General features: G+C 38.0%; 2 protein-coding genes and 1 non-coding gene across 3 annotated transcripts in view; 1 reads left to right on the top strand and 2 right to left on the bottom strand.

Annotated features, from left to right (window-relative positions):
- The window catches only part of LOC134660423 (Krueppel-like factor 3), a 60292-nt gene extending 56433 nt beyond the window's left edge, over positions 1-3859 (bottom strand). The window contains exons 1-2 of the mRNA XM_063516164.1: positions 3722-3859; positions 2031-2092 (exon numbers count right to left, since the gene is read on the bottom strand). Of these exons, the coding sequence (XP_063372234.1) occupies positions 2031-2042 (12 nt within the window). The 5' untranslated portion in view covers positions 2043-2092; positions 3722-3859. The remainder of the gene's footprint in view (positions 1-2030; positions 2093-3721) is intronic.
- Positions 3860-7031: 3172 nt separating this feature from the next.
- LOC134660477 (tRNA pseudouridine(38/39) synthase) lies at positions 7032-19917 on the bottom strand. The gene is made up of 10 exons (XM_063516240.1): positions 19809-19917; positions 19607-19731; positions 19065-19200; positions 18697-18762; positions 14184-14338; positions 12312-12517; positions 9813-9960; positions 8548-8700; positions 7686-7855; positions 7032-7127 (listed from the first exon to the last, which is right to left on the bottom strand). Exons 1-10 carry the CDS (start codon positions 19881-19883, stop codon positions 7048-7050), a joined length of 1314 nt encoding a protein of 437 aa, XP_063372310.1. The 5' UTR covers positions 19884-19917; the 3' UTR covers positions 7032-7047.
- Positions 14815-14887, top strand: Trnat-agu (transfer RNA threonine (anticodon AGU)). Its single transcript has one exon. It is a non-coding gene; the product is annotated as a tRNA-Thr (tRNA).
- Positions 19918-21659: the final 1742 nt, after the last annotated feature.

The raw sequence follows: 21659 nt of genomic DNA, 5'->3' as shown, positions 1-21659 counted from the left end.
TTTCATTGCGTTGGGGGTTTATTATATGTATTTTAATTTTATCATGGTATTTTAACTTTGATAATTTTGGATGTTGTAAAACGGCACTTACTAATAGTAGTACAGTAAACCACAGACAAAAACTAGTCCCCATCATAGAGAAATATAGTAAGAATAGAGTGCTCACTCCATACATCCGTTTGGTACCAAAAATACTATTATTTTCGCTCTCGACTCACTAGACATCTAGTATCAAGTAGCAGTTCTGATAATTCCGCTACTCGATGCTAGATGTCGACTATGAAAATAATAGTCTTTTTGGTACCAATACTGATGTCCAGAGGCCGCACGTTCAAGTCTCACCCAAGACAGTAATTTTTCCACTTTTAAATTTATTCTAAGTTTAATAGCATCGATCGCAGACGTTTGTGCTTGTTAAAAAATAAAAATATAATACATAGTATGGGTAGCGCATCGTAACTGGTGAATTTCCAATATGACTTGGAACTCCGGTAGCCGTTCAAGAAGTGTAACGCTCTTACGGTAGATGTTGCTCGGGTCCCCTTGACCCATAATATGGTGGAAAGGTTTGCTGGCTAATATGGATGAGGTCTTGGTGGCTCAGATGGCAGAGCGCTGGAGTATCGATCCAGAGGCCGTGAGTTCAAGTCTCACCCAAGACAGTAATTTTTCCACTTTTAAATTTATTCTAAGTCCAATACTGATGTATGGAGTGAGCACTCTATGTATTTTTTGCTCTATGTTCCCCATCGAGCCATGTTTTTCGCCGTCTGGTGCAGAGATGTGCGACCTTCACCCAGTAATGCGCAGGCGCGGCTCGCTGTTAAAACTTCCATCAATTCTACTCACGCTCGGTATTTAATCTCACTAAAGCCACAGAATAAGTAATAGTACTATAGTTCGTTTTTTAGCATTAGAAATAAGTTTTTGGCAAAAATTTCATTTTTGGTACAAGCTTTTATCGCTGACTGTACTTTTCTTACGACAGACAACTAATACTCATCGAGACAATTCTAAAAACCCCTAACACAATTAGGTTGCGTTGTTTCATCACAGAGTTCCTATGGCCACCTCCTGTCTCCATCATCAAATCAGCTCGATGGTACCATAATATTGCATTGTCACCCGACTTACATGTGTATGCATAATTTCAGCTCAATCGGAAACCGGGAAGTGGATCAAATTTAACTTGCAAGATTTGATTACAGACTGACAGACAACGGGACAGGTGGAAGTAAATAAAAGCTTGTAAAAAAACTACGCGATTTTTACGTATCTTTCAACTGAAAAACGCTTTATGAAAATCAGTAAATATAACTTATGAAAGCAAAAGAATGTAAATAATCGTATATGATTCGTAACTGTTACATATTTGCCGTGATTTATTTTTCAAAAGTGTCTTTCAATAAAAAGACGTCAAGATCGTTTACCTTTTTTCTAATACTAAAAAAAACAACTATAAGAAGCTTCGTACAAAACCGAAGTTTGACAGCGATTCAGGGGCGAATCATGCTGTCCCTTTCTAATGTATGGTACTATCCCTTTCGGCTATTTAGGGTTGTCAAAATTAAAGTCATTACCTTATGGGTTTTGGAACCAAATGAACCAAGCTCAGCGCAACTCTAGTGGGCGATCTATTGATTCTTAAAAAACATCCCTCGCTACGCTTCCGCGCACACCTCTGGTGGAAACGCAGCCTTACTACGGCTCCGGGCACATCTTGCCTCGTCGTTGCAGTCTCTTCATTTCGTAATCAAGATTGATGCGTTGACCTTACTCTAACTGTATAAGCGTTGCTTCATTAAGTATGCAAATACAACTCATAAATTACGTCATTTCGAACTGGGGGGGGGGGGTCTGGAGTCTGGACGTTGGATGATGGTAGCATGACGTAGGAGGAAACGGGGTCATACGAAGCATGATTTTTAGATGATTTTAGGGGGGGGGGGTCAAAAATCGACAAAAACTTGGTGCATTTTTGCTGAAAACTTGACAAACATGGATATTATGGATAATGGAATGGAACTCACCATGAAAACCATTAAGTGTAGTTTGCGCCCGTTCCACCTTCGCTATATGCCGGCCTCATGATCTGTGAGAGAGAGACAATAATAAAATAATAGTATTTTATGCAACCGTTGTTTAAGAGAGGTCAAAAAAGGCGAGTGGCGTGAGTAACAATTTGAGGCGAAGCCGAAAATTGTTAATAAAGACGCCACGAGTATTTTTTGACTCAGTTAAACAACGTTGCATACAATACTTTTTCTACGACCAATCACTTACTTGCGAATAAAATTGTAAATTTAACAAATATTTTTAATTCAAGAAGTAGCAAAAATGGAGGGTACCTACTGGCGGGAAAAAAATGAATGAATGAATGAAATTTAAAAAAAAACATGTCTATGGTTCACTTATTTGTCAGAGATGACATTTAAAATAAGGTTGGCAAATACAGTGTATTTCATTCAATATTTTTTAAGTGGTCATTACACGAAGTATCGTAAAATTGCCAAAAAGGTACTGCGTGTATGCACAAATTCTTTTTTGGGGAATAGACTAAAGACTTGTCTTGACAACTATAAAGTAGGGTTTTAAAGGTGTGTGCACGATCCTTTAAATGACAAATAAAAGTACGAGAGTAGAAAAAATAATTTAATTACACAAACAGGTCTACCGCGATATAGTTTCATTGTCCACACTTTCCGTGACTGCAGCTGGTGCAACTAGGGTTGCCAGATGGTCGGGATTTGGCGGGATTCTCCCGATTTTTAGCATGTGTTCCCGATTCCCGACCAAGTGCAAATTGTCCCGAAAAACAGGTTCACGTTATAAAACAATGATTTCAACTATTTCAAGTTCCGAACTGTCGTCGAGCGAGCGCGCGGGGCGTGCGTGGCGAGAGATTGTGCGGTGAGAGAGCGATGGTTTTTTTTTCCCGACTTAAGTCCCAAAATCCCGATAAATTGATATTTTTTCCCGATAATAGCGCCTTTTCATCTGGCAACCCTAGGTGCAACTCAGCTGAAACGTCGGAATTTGAGGTAAAAGCAAAGAAACTAGGTATATCGCGGTAGACCCGTTTGTGTAATTATTAATTAAATATGTGTACAAAACGCGAGAGTTTTGAGTGTAAAATAGGTAAATATAAAAAATATATCACTGCGAAACCCCAAGGCGAAAGCTCATGGTAAATAAATACTAGTGTTCTGTAAGTTGCAGACTATTGAGAAATGATATGGTTCCGCGATTTCGAAAAAAAACTGAATCGCCAAAAATTACATGAATATTTAAAAAAGCTATAACTCTCTAGGGAGTTATAGCGTTTTTACAATCCATAACTCCCGCGGGAACAATGCAGGCCTTTGTCCTTCAGTACACCTGCACGAAATAAGATCCTTTTCGAGCAAGTTGAATCAGTTGAGTATCGCCTGACATGCGAAACCATTATTGGCCAAATAGCCACTAGGGCGGCACCACAGTCATGCGCATAGCCAATAATGGTACATTACATACCTCGGGAGGTGAATTCGTAAATGCTCCAGATCGTAGGTGTTTGTGGCCCGAACCGAGGGTGAGGGCAATAAATATGCGATCTGGGGCTTTACGAATTACCGCCCGTGGTTTGTCTAAAGTTTTACGTCTTGCCTTGGCCTAGCTACTGGCTACGCGAGAAGAAAATCCCACTTACGGGCCTAGGGTGACGTAAAATAACGAAACTTACCAAATATTTGTATTTCCGTCTCACAACCTCCATGTAGCACCATTTTACGAACTAATACTGGCCTAATAACTAGATATACAGTTATCACATAGTATTTTAGTAAAATCACTGGCTTTTTACGTTCACAGTACAAAGATTTTCTATAGAATTTTAAATTAAATCATTTATCGATACTGAAGCATGATCTGAAACAAGGAAACAAATATGTTAAAAGTAACAGAAACTAGTTTCCGAGTGTTTTTTTTGTTCTTAGTAATATTAGTAGGAGCATAGAGAAATATAGTAAGACAAGAGTGCATGAGTGCTCACTCCATACATCAGTTAGACTATTAATTTCAGTGTCTACATCTAGCATCGAGTAGCGGAACTATCAGTACTGCTACTTGACAATAGATGTAGCACCGACCGGAAAGTCTTATGCTGTTGAGATAAGACTTTCCGGTTGGTGCTACATCTATTGTCAAGTAGCAGTCCTGATAGTTCCGCTACTCGATGCTAGATGCTAATAGTCTTTTTGGTACTAAAACTGATGTATGGAGTGAGCACTCTATGTATTTTTTTCTCTATGGTAGGAGGTACATTCCACCATTAGGTGAAAATGCAATATCACTTGTGCATTGCCTTTATAGATAGTACCTACCTAGGTCTGACCAAACTTTCGGTTTCGGCATAAAAATCATGTTTCAACCAAAGGTTGGGTTTCGGCAAAAGATCTTGGATTCCTCGCCGAATATCAAAGTTGAATAGAAGATTTAAACAGATATTTATTGTTCATTTGATTTTCTACCTTAACATAATAATCATTAAGTAGTGTTTCGTATTCTCAGTTCGGATTCTACGCCCCAAATAGGTTCAATTACTTACATTGATAGCCACCAATGGAACCTATTATTGAAGCTCCATAGTTTGCATGTTTTTCTGTCAGAAGGCTTAATGATAAAGATAAGATAAAAGATAGTTTATTCAAGTAGGCATAATTACAATGCGCTTATGAACGTCAAATAAGCTAGGTAGACCGGCTCCAACCCTACACCTCTGCCCCGAGAAGATTTAAATCCCCCCTCAATTGGAGGAGGGTATCCCAATATGGGACCAGCAACAAACTCGGCGGGACAAATCTTTAAAAAAAAAAATACATCTTATAATCTCATGCGTGAACCTTTAAAAGACAAGATGAAATGCTTACAGTATGTGTAAGTAATTAATGAAATTAAAATTAATACAAAGATTTTTATTAGCTTTTTTGGCACATAAAAAGTACTTAGTGTTAAGGGTTGGTCCGTGGTGTTAAGCCTTCCAATCCTTCCATGGCATTCAAACTTATGTCACTTATTGACTGGCCAGTCTGTTCCCTTGTATGTGATTTTATAAGGTGTATCGATGCACATTTGTTGGATAAGTAAAAAACAAGACCCAAGTGATCCCATAAGTGTTCTGTGAAGTTTTGTACGGAACACTAAAAACATGTTCTACATTTGTACCTATTAATTGCATATTTAGCTTGAACCATATTCTTACTAAATATCCGTTTCAAGCCACTAGTTTAAAATAAGAAAAGGAAAATAATAAAAATAACTAACAAAATAATTACTTTGCCTTTTGCAATTAATAAACATTGAGGGTTAACGAATGGATTATAAACATGAACAGCAATTTAATCATTACATTACTTAATTACGACAAATTTACGACTTTAAAACGCGAAAATTGACCCAAAAACTAAGCAAAATACAAGAAAATACTAGAGCATAACATAATAAATAAACATGGCCTAAAAAACGTATAAAAACCAAATGTACACACCTATATCCTCTTGCAACACTACATTGCAATCCCGTTATCACTGTTTCAAAACTTTAACAACAAAAACTACAAAATATCAGCTACATTAGAACTTATAAAGCGGATATACCTAGTACAAAAAAAGTTGTGCAAATGTTTTCATTGAACTGTCAAATTATTAACCGACTTTATTGAAAAAGACAACTCGCGTGCAAACAATGCATGACACGTGTCTTGTCAATTTGGACGGTTAATATCACTTTTTTTCATAAATATTTTTTTTAAACAATAAAGGCTTTGACACTAAGCATATTAATCTAGAAATCCTATAGACATATATTTTACTTAGAAATTTAGTTTCGCTCGGTTGCCCGCGATACAGACCGCTGTCCGCGCGAAGCGGCCTTCTAATACTGTTTATTCTCAACTCGCGGGATAGCGAAACCCGGTTCGTAACTACCGATAGTGTTCAACGCACCTACAATGCCATAATAATTACTTGAACAATTACGGATACAAATTCAAACCACGCTTTGGAGGTCGATTGAATCGAATAATCTTTTACTGTACCCATTTAGTATTATAATCATTCTTTAATTATGAGTTCCTAAGTTAAAATTACTGTAGAATTAAAACTTTGCGTGCAGTTCTACGCGCGAATTCTTTGCAATTTTGCATCGATAAGGAATTGGGGATTTTAATGATTTAATGTACCTATAAATTTGTTCGTGTTTGCGGCGCGTGCTTGAATTAATTCCATCGATTCATTGATGCCAATGTAACCTTAATTGCTTCATTTGATTAATACTTAGTAGGACTAATTAACAAATTATAATTGTAAACTGAGACACTGAGAAATAAATTAAAGACTATTAATCTCCATGAAGCGATTAAAAACTGAAAGTTGCCGCAATATTAAATCTAGATGGCGTTGTTGTCTTTTAACATATTCGCAAATAATAACATTAGACTTTGATTCCACTATAAAAGCCATACTTTCGGCTTTTATAGTGGAATCAAAGTCGTTGCAGTTAGATTAGACAGGCTCTATTATCAAATATCAGTTCTGGGATCTAGGGGCGTTCCATCAAAAGGTACTTTGTCGGGGACATGAGGCGTAGGTATATGTAGCGTATGGTAGCTAGTGCAGCTACCTTAATAACCTGCTGAAATCTGTATTATAAACCGTCGAATTTAAAGCTAAAGTTGGTCAAACCAAATTTGTCAGTTAATAAGAACAAAAAAAAACTATTCTCATCCTTTTCTTTTGGGTTGGGTTGTAAGACAGAGATAGTATAATTCTCTCCGTCTATGTTTGAAATGAGACAGCCCTTTGACAAATTATAAGTCAAACAAATATTGGCTTAGCAAATAATAGCTCTAATCAGAAGTATTATAATACTTATAGCGTCACGTACCCTATACTTTTCTGGAATCCCCTTTAGCTTTACGGCGGCTAGGGTCTCGTCGTAGAAATTCAATAAACAACAGTGTAAAAACATAGCTTTATTACATAAAATAAGTAACCATAACAATAACTTGTATTAAACATCTGAGCTGTCATCGCCATCGTTTTGGACTTTTCTTTTCTTCTTATAATACTCTATCCTTTCTTCTAGACTTGCTGAAAAAAAAGAAACACCATTAGTAGGTATATGTAGGTAGACAAAGAGAAATAAGTAAGCTTAGGCCCACTTGCACCACCCCACTAACCTGGGGTTAAACCGTTAACCTAGTGTCAGATTGTACTGGTAAACATGGTAACTCCAGATTTAACCGATTAACCGCGGGTTAGTGGAATAGAGTTCTCACTCCATACACGGATTTCCTTACTATGTGTCAAAGAGAATTTGAAGTTCCACTATTCTCATTGCTATGTATTGACAATCCATTCTAAAAACTACAAGCGAACACCATCTAGCGTTGAGTGGACTAACTAAGTATCTTTATTTCCAGACTTTCCTTTCCTATTGTAACAAGTGCATGTTAACGCCATCTAGCGTTGAGTAGTTTTTTTTAGTTTCGTTTAAATTAAAACTTACTACTGATTACGCATTTCCTGTCATCGTTTTCGTAGTGCTACGCTCGTAGCGGATCCCACCGTTTTCCCGCATTGTAGAGAAAAGCACCTACGAACAGAGAACTCGCACTCAATGAGTTAATTTTAATACTTATTACTTACAACATGTCTGTCTCTCCAAAAGAGGTTTATAAACCTTAGGTTTCACACCCTGTAGTAGACAATCCGCGTGAGCAGTAACTCTGTCCCTTTCTAACTCGTCCGTCTCGCTCTCACACGTGTCTTCGTATTGTTTTTCTAATTGATGTAGGGCGTCTCTTATCATGGTAGACCTTTGAATAAAAATAAATAAATATTATAGGACATTCTTACACAGATTGACTAAGTCCCACAGTAAGTTCAAGAAGGCTTGTGTTGTGGGTACTCAGACAACGATATATATAATATACAAATACATAGAAAACGTCAAAGACTCAGAATAGTTATTTACGATACAAGTGCGAAAAAGAGGAAACTCGGTAGGAAACTCGAAACGAGTGGCGATAAATTAAAACACGACCGAAGGGAGTGTTTTAAATCGACACGAGTTGCAAATTACCTATTCGCACGTGTATCGTACAAGGTTTTACAGTACATATGGCACTTTAAAGTTTCGACATACGCACGGAAAGTGCTATTTCCCGCACTAGTTCGGGAAAGTAGCACCATATGTACTGTAAACAAATATCTGTTACTCTGACTCAGGAATAAATGCCCTTTATGGGATTTGAACCTAAGACCATGGCTTCATATGCAGGGTCAAAATAATCACTACACCTTATAAAACAAAGTCCCCCGCCCCGCCGCGTTTGTCTGTTTGTGTGTATGTATGTTCGCGTTTAACTCAAAAACTACCAAACGGATTTTCATGCGGTTTTCACCTATCGATAGAGTGATTCTTGAGGAAGTTTTAGATGTATAATTTGTGAAGGTTTTGTGTACGTACGAAGCCGGGGCGGGTAGCTAGTTAAATAATAAAACTTACTTGATATTATGGAGAGTCCATTCACCCTGCAACTGAGTTATGACCGTTTTGAGTTCTTCCTTATCGTATATCCACTTTTGAGTTTTTTCCAAATCGTAGCTGCAGTGAAATAAGTTCAGAGGGACGTCCAACGCCATACTGTATTGTGGTTTCCTGTAATACATATAAACATAGATAAATTGAACTGTTTCACAACGTTAATAGGTGGATAATAGACAATTTACTGAAATACACGAAAACAAAACAAGATAAATAGTTTTTATGTCACATAAATAAATAGTTAATTTGACTTCTATACTTATAGTCAATATTAAGCGAAACTCTGCGTAGAGGGCGCCACTTACAAAATCTAAGGGTCTACCGCAAGCGAGAGAGTCGAAAATTTGTTATAGACAGGTGAAAGCTTACACGCAAATAACTAAAAAATAAGTTTAAGCGCCATCTACAATAATCATGATTCTTGGGGCTTTATGTAAAAGATGGTGGTCTTTTCTCTTTACTGATTATTTTTATTTTATTTTGTAAAAACGTTATATATTTTTACTAGCGACCCGCCCCGGCTTCGCACGGGGCACGGGTTAACAAATTATACATAAACCTTCCTCTTGAATCACTATCTATTTTAAAAAACCGCATCAAAATCCGTTGCGTAGTTTTAAAGATCTAAGCATACATACAGACAGGGAAGCGATTTTGTTTTATACTATGTAGTGAAGAGTCCCGGGCAAGCTCAGCCGAATTTCACCTTCCCATACAAACGGAGTTTCGTTCTCATTTTAAAACTACGTATTGGATTGTAATGAAACCTTGCACATACAATGACATGAAGTATATCTAGCTCCAGTTTATAAAACAAATGAAATAGAGCAAAAACAAGTTTTGTATGAAAAACTTATATTCGCTGTATTTTTTTTACTATAGTAATTTTTCCACCCTGTCATAGAGAAATATAGTAAGACAAGAGTGCTCACTCCATACATCAGATCAGACTATTAATTTCAGTGGCTACATCTAGCATTGAGTAGCAGAACTATCAGTACTGCTACTTGACAATAGATGTAGCACCAACCGGAAAGTCTTATCTCAACAGCATAAGACTTTCCGGTCGGTGCTACATCTATTGTCAAGTAGCAGTACTGACAGTTCCGCTACTCGATGCTAGATGCTAATAGTCTATTTGGTACTAAAACTGATGTATGGAGTGAGCACTCTATGTATTTTTTTCTCTATGACCCTGTACATATATATTTTAATATTAAACATACCTAGGGTTTTTCTCGATATCCAACAGCTCACTAATGACATCTGTCGACTCTTTGCCGTCACCAATAAGAAGCAACACTCCCATAATACATCGTATTTGGTGCCAAAGGAACGCATTGCCTTCTATCAGTAGGTAGTACATTGTGTACGCTGGAATAATAGAAAAATGGGGCATTATCTATGAAAAGGGACCGTATTGTCGATGGCGCTTACGCCGCACAGCGTCGCGCGGCATTGAATTTATATCGGAGCATCGTTAATAATGGCGTAACCGACATCGACAATAAGGTTCCTTTTCATAGATAACGTCACAAATAGTTATTTGATTAACCAGGGGGCAAAGTTGTTGTTTAACCGCTCGTGCTATTGATACCTGACCAAGCGAAATATTCGAAAAATGGAATCTTGAGCGTTGCGAGGGTTTCAAAGCACGAGGGTTAAACAAAATTTGCCCCCGAGTGAAACACAACATTTTTCGCCACACCAACCCGAAGAAAATATTAACTGTAACATATCAAACAAAATCAAACCCAAATGAACGTTATTAATTATTTATCATTCAAGATCATCATTTAAAAGTCAATTCTACCAGCAAACACAAGAAAACAACTCAAAGTTTGCATTTGATTACTTTGCCTCACATGTGAATAAAATGCAACTTTGCTATCAGTTTTTAAACAAACAAGAGAGCCTTTACCAGTTGGTGTCGTGAAAATGTTTTTAATGGGGGGTATTACTGCAATGTTCTGCCGCCAGAGTGCAGCACTAGCACCCATCGTAAACCATAGAGTAGTTTTCACAGACAATAAAATATGACATTGATACATCAAGGCGGTTTGTTTACAAAGGGCCTACCGGGAAACGCGAAAATCGAAACTCAGCTATCTGCCTCTTTATCGCTCGAATATGCAAGAGTGATAGAGAGGTTAGATAACGAAATGTCGACTCTATCGTTTGCGGTAGACCCTTAGATTGTAGAAGTGGCGCCCTCTAGCAGGCCTCCGTCACTCGCTCAAGGCCACGAGCTCTATGCCTACCGCTCGGCGTATCGTCGACGATACATCCGACAGAGGGCCGCCGAACGCCCGCCTGAGAGCTCGCACCGCACGTTTCCCGCGCTTACGCTTCGAAATGCCGAAACCACGTAATTATTGTGTAGTAGATGGGTGTAAAAGTCAAAAAACAAAGCAAAAATTAAAAACCGTTGATTTTCCGTAGCTTTGCTCTTGTTTTCCGTATGAGTATTTTTTTAAGTTATTTTCGCGATTTAGGATATTTTCAACTATAAAATTTAATAACAGGGAATTCCGAGAAGGGAAAAAAAATTAAAACTAAAACATATTAGAACAAACAAAAAGATCGACTAATAAAAAATATGGTTGATTCGCAACTTTCGTTTTATTACAATAATTATCATAGATTGTACAACCCTAGACCACTCTTATGATGACGCGTTGGCACGTGACTCGCACGGCGGGCAACACAGTCTCGACTCTTTGTGCGCGTACTTATGGTACATTTCTTCTCGTCCTGAGCAGCAGGTATTATTATTAAGATTTTGTAGGCTATTATAGCGTAGGTATTTTCGCTTTTGTATGGGAATGATGCATCTGTTACGTAGTAACTATTTATTAATCTGTGCCTCTAGGCAGAGTTACTCGTAATATTTCTTATTAAAAGAAAAATGGAAAAATTTATTGTTACAGCATAGAGAAATATAGTAAGATAAGAGTGCTCACTCCATACATCTATTGTCAAGTAGCAATACTGATAGTTCCGCTACTCGATGCTAGATGTAGACACTGAAATTAATAGTCTTTTTGGTACCAAAACTGATGTATGGAGTGAGCACTCTTGTCTTACTATATTTCTCTATGGTTACAGGCAAGATTCGAACGCTCGACTTTTCGAAATATGTATAATACAAGACAGATAAAGGTAACAGATCAAATGGCGTTCTAACAGTTTTAATCATCTGTCGAAAGATGGCAGTAATTTACTGCGGCTGCATAATTTACTTTGACAATCCGCCTCTATTTCAAACTAGCTTTTACCCGCGACTTCGTCTGCGTGGAATAAGTAATTTGGGTACCTTACTTTTCACACAAATCTGTTTTTTATTCATCCTTCTTTTCATCCCCAAATTGGTCCACTCTATAAATTTCCACCCCATTTTTTACACCCTTAGGCGATGATTTCGGGAATAAAAACTATTCTATATCCTTCCCAGGAGCTCAAACTATCCACATACCAAGTTTCATCTAAATCGGTTCAGCTGTTATTGATTCCCTATACAAATTTCCACCTTCTTTTCACCCCCTTGAGGGCCGAGTTCTGGAAAAAAAAACTAAAAAGTATCCTATGTCCTTTCCCGGAACTCAAAGTGTCTGTATACTAAATTTCAACTAAATCGATTCAGCGGTTTAAGCGTGAAGAGGTAACAGACAGACAGACACACTTTCGCATTTATAATATTAGTATGGATAAGCTGATATACTAACGGCTATCTCCCTCTTTATCCACGGGTAATATTTCAGCGTTCTTCAACTCCCTGACAAACTGCGTGACGCCATTTCCGACGTCCATCTTGCAAAGATGGCGGAAGTCCCGCGCGCCCGGAAGCTGCGCGCACGCATCGCGCATGGCGGATAGATTTAAGGCGCCACGGGGAAAGTAGTATTTGTATTGGCGTTGGGTGCAGTCGAACCTGAAATAAATACATAAGGCTAATAGGGTAGACTACTAGTCAAATCAGTTTATTTTTTCGAACTGTCAAAACGATATTGCTACTATGAAATTTATATGAAACACTAGCATGTGACGCGTCACAATCAAATTACCTACTCTTTATAGTTTTATACGGGTTTTAAAATAGAAATTGTGTCTAAAAATAACTGCTCTCTACGTTTCTCTGTTAATCTTCTGGTGCTTTTTTTCAGGCATGGTGTAAAATAATTTATTTTAAATATAGTCGAATACCCTATTCCGGCCTAGGGACTATTCCGTCCATAAGCGTTCATTTTCTCGAACTACGAACGAAATTAATAAATTCGTCGACAAAGCAGCGATTACTTTTAGTTTCAGCAATCAAAAGCATAAAACATCCTATTTTATTCGAGCGACGTATCGGTCCTGAGCGAAGCGAAATCTACACGGAACTCGCTCCAGAACTTGAATTTAGATGTAGGCACAGAATAAATAATAGTACAACAAAAGTTATTGGCAAAAATTTAATTTTTGGTACAAGCTTTTATCGCTGACTGTACTTTTCTTACGACAGACAACTAATACTCATCGAGACAATTCTAAAAACTCCTAACACAATCAGGTTGCGTTGTTTCATCACAGAGTTCCTATATTCCTACCTCCTGTCACCATCATCAGATCAGCTCGATGGTACCATAATATTGCATTGTCACCCGACTTGCATATGTATGCAAAATTTCAGGTCAATCGGAAACCGGGAAGTGGATCAAATTTAACTTGCAAGATTCCATTACATAGTCACATACAGGTCGACCTAATAAAAGCTTGTTAAAAACGCGTCTTTTACGACGGGAAATCCTGGTTATTTTGTATAGAAAAACAGTACCGGGAGCACACCCTATCTACTAGTATAACTCACTCCAAACTCACTCTTAGTGTAAGGCGTGAGTGGACGCTCGCTCGGCGACGCGTGCAGCGTGGGTGTGGACTCACGCGTGATGTGAGCAGCGTGCACTAAGGCCGCTCCTATACGTGCGCATTTGTTTAAGAGCCAACAGGAGCTAAGATTTAAATATTTTAGGTAAATATACCCGTCTCGCTAACGGAAGCGGCTCCTAAAACTAGTGCGATAAGGACAAGGCGAAAAATCCTGCGTAAAAATATCAAAAATCGAGGTTTCGTACTCGACTGTTTCCTCCTCCAAAACTTAACCAATCGTAACCAAATTTGGAAATCTAAATGATTATGACATTATCTGTGTCGGACCGTTTTGCTTTTTTGGCTAATTGATATAAGTTTTGAATAGCGCGCCTCTCATTGCGGCATAGTCAATTAGGCCATTTTGGCCATTTTTGAAGGGCTCTAGCGCCTTAAAAAACAAAAATATCAAAAAAAGCAAAACGGTCCGACACAGATATTGACAATATTAATCTGCGTTGAAAAAATCATTGCTCTAGCTTCAAAACCCACGGAGGAAACAGTCGAGTACGTTTGTATGGAGAAATGACCACTCCTGTTGGCTCTTAACATGCACGCCGCACGCCCCGCCCCGCTGCACGCACAACAAGAGCGTCCACTCAGGCCTTACACTTACACTTATTGTGGCTCAAAAGATGGGGGGTCTCTCTTATACTCGGTGGACCATATATTATTGTAAAACTATTTACCTAGCGCTATAATTAGGTTTGTCACTCGGTATGGGCATCCAGGCGACCGCCCTGATATCTTTAGGCAGCAGTCGGTTCAACAGCTTGCAGTACGGCATCTCTTTAGCGACGTCGCCATTTTCGCCCTGGTTGCTACGCAGAGATATTGATATAACCTGAAAAGAGAAAAAACCTTTAAGCAAAGGGGTTTATTTATAACCACAGATAGACAAAATAATACAAATGTGATGATGTCAAAAATGGAACCGCTGAAATAAATGGCGCTGCACACCCCAGTAAACTATGTGATCCAGATGACAGATGTGGATAATCTCAAACTAATTGGACACTGAGTGACATTTTTTGTGATGCGTGATCACAACTGAATTGATCACATAATACACAGATTGGTGGGAAATGGCATGCGAATAATAGTCATGCGCAAAATGTGTCAACGAAAAGAAAATATTGATATAAAAAAAATATTGATATAAATACATATTGATAATGGGATAGCGCATCATTACTGGTGAATTTCCAATATGATTTGGAACTCTGGTAGCCGTTTAAGAAGTGTAGTACTCTTACGGTAGATGTCGCTATGAGCCTCCCTAGGGCATATATGGTGGAAATATTCACTGAATTGGGTACGGTCTTGGTAGCTCAGATGGAAGAGCACTGTACTAGTGATCCAGTGGTCGTGGGTTCAAGTCCCACCCAAGACAGTGAATTTTTCCACTGTTAATTTATTTCGAAGCTTAATATTGATATACATCTTTCGTACGCTCTGAAGTATGTACTTCACTCCTTTAGTTCACTAGTTCAGTTTAGTTCAGTAGCTCAACAGATCCATCTATATCAACAGTACTGATTTCATTTCTCTCATTTGCGGATATATTGAGTTGAGTGAAGAATTTGATAGATAATTTCATTCAATATGAATGACTCAAATGTATTTATGAATCGAAGGTTTAACATGGCGTCCTTGTCACTATCTAAGTAAATGAAAAGGTTATTAAACTGAACTGCTGAATTACAAATTACAAATTACAAAATTTCTTTATTAACCAAGTAGAGCTAGCAAGATTGACAAAAGTAGGTAATTATACATGTATAATACACACGTTACATTATAGGATTAACAGTAGCCCTCACACTAGGTCAAGCCTGTGTCGTGAGGACTGTGGTGAGACAGTAATAGCCAAACGAATTAACAACTAGGTGGTGCTATAATACGAGTACAAGATAGTATAAATTTACAATACTACAAGTTAATTATGAATATACAACTTTAAGTTAAGGTGGGCAACTAAACTAATTAAGCTAACTTACATGCAGATGCAGTGGATTATGCACTTTACTCTGTGCGTACGTGTCCATGTGTGTGTGTGTGCGTGTGTGTGTGTGTGTGTGTGTGTGTGTGTGTGTGTGTGTGTGTGTGTTTGTGTGTGTGAGAGAGTGTGAGTCTGCATGTGTTTTACTGCAAAGGTTTCAGTACCTCTTCAGTTTCCTTGTAAGAGAGAGAACCTAGCCACCTTCGGACAACATTCTGAAATTCCTTGAGTGTCATGTTCTGGACGCTGAATATTTTTGCTATGTGATTGTACACATATGGGTGGAGAAATTGCGGAAAGCGACGTGCATAAGGCGTTTGCGTTTTGTTCCGTGGAACTCGAAAAGTCCTTTTGCTGGTAAGGGTTGCGAAGATGGGCGAGTTTATCGTGTTTCGATGCATTATCGTACCTATCCTGTAGATAAACAATTGCCGGACCGAAAGCGAGCTGGATTGTGTAAGTAGTTGATCTGTTGGAAATTGAAAGGGCTTTTTATACAATGTTTTTAAGACGGATCTTTGTGCCCTTTCTATACTGAGCATCATTGAAGTACCTGCCCCGCCCCATACCGATATACAGTACCCCAATATAGATTGACACAATGTAACGTATACTAGTCTTCGAACCCGTTCGTCGGCACAATTACGAATTAGCCGCATCACATACGCAAGCTTCCTGACTCGTTGTGATAGAGATGCTACATGCTCTTTAAAAGAGAAGTGTTGATCGATGTCCACGCCTAGATAACGTACACAGTCTGCACGGCTGATCGATTCACTTATGTTATTAGAGACTGAGTTGTGGAAGCATCTAATACGCAACGGCATTTCGTGATTCGGTTCGGAGGCCTTAGTTTTGTGGAAGCAGATGTATTTGGACTTTTTGACGTTAAGGGATAGTAAATTATTGTCTAACCAGACCTTTAGGGCATTCACACCTGCCTTAGCTCTACGCATAGTATCAGCCCATGAGTTGCCGCAAAATATGGCAGCTGTGTCATCTGCGTAACAAATTAGATTATCTATAGGGCTATTAGTGCTAACAGAGAAGATGTCATTAATGTAAATGACAAATAACGTTGGGCCCAGTACGCTTCCTTGAGGTACCCCGAAGACTGTTGGCAAGCTTTTACTTAGGCAGTCACCGACCCTGACACTCTGATACCTATCTGTGAGATAGCTACGGAACCATTGAAGCGGTAGCCCCCGGATGCCATAGTGCTCTAGCTTGTTCAGAAGTATGGATAAAGACACTGTGTCGAACGCTTTGGCGAGGTCAAGGAATACGCCCACGCACTTCTGGCCTTTGTCTAGAGCTTCAGTCACTTTCCTGGTTAGGAGATCTACAGCATCCTCTGTCGATTTACCACATCGGAAGCCAAACTGGAAGTTTGAGAGCAGAGAAAAACGCTCTAGGTAGTTGATTAAGCGACGGTTGACAATTTTTTCCAACAGCTTTGAAAAAATCGGCAAGAGCGAGATTGGCCGATAGTTTTCGGGGAGATTTTTAGGGCCGTTTTTATGCAACGGAATGACCACCGCCCTTTTCCATACGTCCGGGAATATTCCGGTCATGAGACTTAAATTAAAAACGTGAGTTAGTGGTTTGAGTATATTAGGTTTGATTACTTTTAGCAACGAAGGGCTAAAGTTGTCATAGCCAGGCGCGCTGTCATTGTGCAAGAGACCCATGAGTTTACATACTTCTTGCTCATCTGTAGGTTGCAAAAAGAATGAGTGAGCCACCGAGGGAGTTAGATGCAGACTGGACAAGAGTGAGGGTTCTGTTGTATTCATGCGCAGGAGTAAATTGTTGGCTAGGTTCTTTCCTATATTTGCAAAGAACTCGTTGCAGTGGTCCAAAGACTCGCTAGGCGTAGGTTTTATTTTAGTTAATTCCAGAGCCTTTGACTGGGTTTTTGGGTATTCAGCGATGCTTTTAATAGCCTTCCAGAGGCCTTTGGGGTTGTTTTTGTTATTATCAAGTTGTGATTTGTCGTACTCATTTTTTAAATTATGTTGTAAATTTGTTAGAAAGTTTCTGTACCTCTTGTAAATTAACTTTCGCACAGGGTCATTAGGATGTTTTTTTGATTCTAAGTGCAAATGGTCGCGATGCTTTTGGCATTTAATGAGGCCAGGAGTTATCCAGGGTTTTAAAGTGAATTTTCTCCTACTTACACGTACTTTAGTGGTGTGCTTCTCTATTACTGTGTTTAACACCTTGTGGAGTTCAGTTAAAGAAGTAAATGAATCCGAACTGAACTAGTGAATGAACGAGTGACATCAAGTGAAGTACTTCAATTGAATCTTTCATTCGCGAACTACTCATGTGGCCAAATGGAGAAAAAGAACAGAGGTTGAGTGGACATTTTTATAAACCGTCATTTTTCCTTTAAGTCCACAGTCACATAAATCATCTACATGCTCGTTTGTCCTTGCGTTTGTACAGATACTCTACTTACAGAAAGCCGTTAAGCGGAAGAAGCGAAGCTCTTCCTTTTTAGGGTTCCGTAGCCAAATGGCAAAAAACGGAACCCTTATAGATTCGTCATGTCTGTCTGTCTGTCTGTCTGTCTGTCCGTCTGTCTGTCCGTCCGTATGTCACAGCCACTTTTCTCCGAAACTATAAGAACTATACTGTTGAAACTTGGTAAGTAGATGTATTCTGTGAACCGCATTAAGATTTTCACACAAAAATAGAAAAAAAACAATAAATTTTTGGGGTTCCCCATACTTCGAACTGAAACTCAAAATTTTTTTTTTCATCAAACCCATACGTGTGGGGTATCTATGGATAGGTCTTCAAAAATGATATTGAGGTTTCTAATATCATTTTTTTTCTAAACTGAATAGTTTGCGCGAAAGACACTTCCAAAGTGGTAAAATGTGTGTCCCCCCCTGTAACTTCTAAAATAAGAGAATGATAAAACTAAAAAAAATATATGATGTACATTACCATGTAAACTTCCACCGAAAATTGGTTTGAACGAGATCTAGTAAGTAGTTTTTTTTTATACGTCATAAATCGCCTAAATACGGAACCCTTCATGGGCGAGTCCGACTCGCACTTGGCCGCTTTTTACTTTGTCTGAGCGCCATACTTGTACAAATACAAGAGATACCAAAGAGAAAAAAAATCCTAACAGGTCTTCTCTGCATTGACATTAGGCTAAAAAAATAAAACAAAAGTATACTAACCTGCCCAAAGGCACTGACACCTTTGTCTGTCCTTCCACATCTGTGGTACTGCGAAGTCTCACGGCTCTGTAAATAAATAAAGTTAAAACAAAATTTATTCTGCAAATGTGCCCACATTGTGATTACCAATAATTATGAAATAGGCACAAAGTGGCTAGATTTAATTGAATCTAATTCTAAATTCTCTAGCCGCTAAAATTATTTTTGCAGTCTTGTATACCTGAAAAACGTAATGGAGTAAAATGTTTAGTATAAAACAATGTGGTCTTTTAAATTTTCTTAATATTACATAGTTTAATAAAACTACGGCAAAGGATGTTTTTGTTAGTTTTGCTGCTTGGAGACTTGTAAAAATTTTATCCCATCACCTGTATCAAGCAGGACTTAGTTAGCGCGTGGAAGAGATGGTACTCTATGGTCTGTGTTGTATCCTCCTGCACCGCTAGCCCTTGGTAGTCCCACCCGAAGTACAGGATACGGAGCAGGACTCTGCGGTATTGGCATCTGTGACAAATATAATATGTGTAAGTAATTAAGTATACAGTGAAATACTATATTATTATTATTTTCGGTCTTAGAGTATATAACCAAACAGAGTAGCCATTAACAAGTGTTCCCCTCTGTCGAAAATAGGCAGCCAATGGTCATACATAACTGGCGTTTATCTGACATGGCTATTTTTACGTTATGTATACATATGACGTTCCCCTCCCCCGCAAAAATCGGCAGACTGTTTTGCACAGAAAATTACAAGATGTCTCCGTTAGGTTATCCTCTAAGTTTTCGGTACCTACCTTATTATAATATTGTATATATACACGACTCTCTATACTCTTTAATAAATACACGAAAAGGTGACACTGATTCAATTTGTAAACAGAAAATGTACATTTTTTGGTTATGTACTAACTTGCTAAAATCAAATGGTTTCTTCCGTTTTCTCTCGGTGTCTTCACCACCAGAAATGTTTTTACTAATTATATTCTTCAGCTGTGCATTATGAGCTTCTAATTGCATTATTTTATCCACCAAATCCTAAAAATAAACAGTGAAAATGAAAAATATGTTGTCTAGGTTAAGATAGTCAAATCGCCGTAAGTTTTTAACCATACATCTTTACTCAAATTTAATAGCTCTTCTCTAGATGCACTTTTAAGTTTCTTCGGTTTAGGAGGCACTGTGTCCATTTTATTATATTTTAAGTAATAAAAGGAATGTTTACAAACTCAGTATGTATACTTGCATGCCATGACATTGACATTGACATATGTCATTCCATTTTGTTTCGTTATTCTGGTTAGGCTAAAGCACTTAAGCCATACTGCCTTATGCCACAAATTATTGTAAGGGTTTTCTGTACTCACTTTGAAATTATAAATATAATATAATAAATTTAAGATGACTGAAAAATAGGCTGCCGTGGTAAATTATCGAGACAAAGCTAGGAATACAAGACGATGAAAAAACTTGTTATAATAAGTATAGTGTGTCAAAGCACGTCAAAGGTCTGTTTGATTTCAAACATAGACAGAGAGAATCATACTATCTTTGTCTTACACTAGTACTAGCACCCAAAAGAAAAGGATGAGTATAGTTTTTTTTGTTCCTATTTACTGCCAAGATTTGGTTGACCCAGTATAAAACTTATATGCCCTTGCAAGCCTTCAAATGAACCGTTCAACATGGTTCAACGATCGATTATAAAGCTCTCAACAGTCTCATCAAACCTTACGTAAATAGTAAAAGCAACAGCAACATAAAGATACAGTATTTCGCCGGCCCGCCCTTGTCAGTAAATAATGCGTGAATACGAGTAAATAACGTACTTAAATAAAATATGCCACGTCACATACTAAATATACAGGTGCCCACATCAAAACACCCTCATTGCATGTCCACAGACACTAACGTTGATAAAAGGGAATAATAGGTAGCCGGTGACATTCACCTTTGTTACAAGCAATTGAGGGGACGTATCAACAGTTCAATGGGCTTTAATAATTCATTGCACATTTATGAGCCCTTGGGCGGATAAATTACAGTTTTATACGAAATAATAGGCGGACCTTATATATGTAAGATGATTTATTTGAAATTTGTATTATAGATACATCTAGCGGCGAATAGCAAAACTAAATCAATGCAATATTCAACAGTCAGCCGCAGTTAGGGTTGCGGAGAAAGTTTTGAAATGATTGAAAATTATCAATAGATGTCACTATAGAGACGGTAAATACGAACGACCTACAGCCTACAGTCTTTCTACAGTCCTACAGTAAGCTGGGGTCTACCGCGAAATCCGAAATTCGCAAATTACAGGAATCTTTCTCTTTTACTACAATGAAGGCGTAATTAGAGTTGACCATATAAATTTGTCTTTTTACTAATTTTTTTATTTATTATTTTCTTTTCTTTATTGGAGAAACAACAGAAGTAAGTACAGTAAAAGTTAATGATAAGATATACAGTTCAGAAGATGTGCACCTACCTCCTAAAACGCTCTCCTCTCACTAAGAACTATGGATAATATAGGTAAGGTAATGCTACAGTAAACTTAACTAAACGCACACTAGCGACTAGATAAGCAAGGAACAAAGCTATACAAAGAAATTAAGTTGTCTCAGCTAGACTTTCAAGGATTTGTTTTTGGAAACGTGCTCTGTTTGTGCTGCAATATTTAAATATATTAATTTTACGTACAGTAACTTTCTGCAGTTAATCAGGTTTCAGTTGAAATCACTCCACTTCAAAGGAAGCCGTGCTGAAGACACATTCGGGTTTTAATTTAATAACAAATTGATTAACTCAGCGCGCTTCAATGCACCTTTAAGGGTTCGTTACTTTGATCTGTGTTTTACAATTTACATGGCTAAAGTAGAAAAACCACTTTACACACATAAGTACAAGTTATTACACTAAGGCAACTGGGAGACCGAGTTTTGCTCGGAAAACATAAAAACTCA

Source organism: Cydia amplana, chromosome 27 (assembly GCF_948474715.1).
Source record: "Cydia amplana chromosome 27, ilCydAmpl1.1, whole genome shotgun sequence".
In the NCBI taxonomy this organism is placed as follows: domain Eukaryota; kingdom Metazoa; phylum Arthropoda; class Insecta; order Lepidoptera; family Tortricidae; genus Cydia; species Cydia amplana.
Note: the sequence above shows the minus strand (reverse complement) of the source record. Positions and strands in the feature narration are given on the sequence as shown.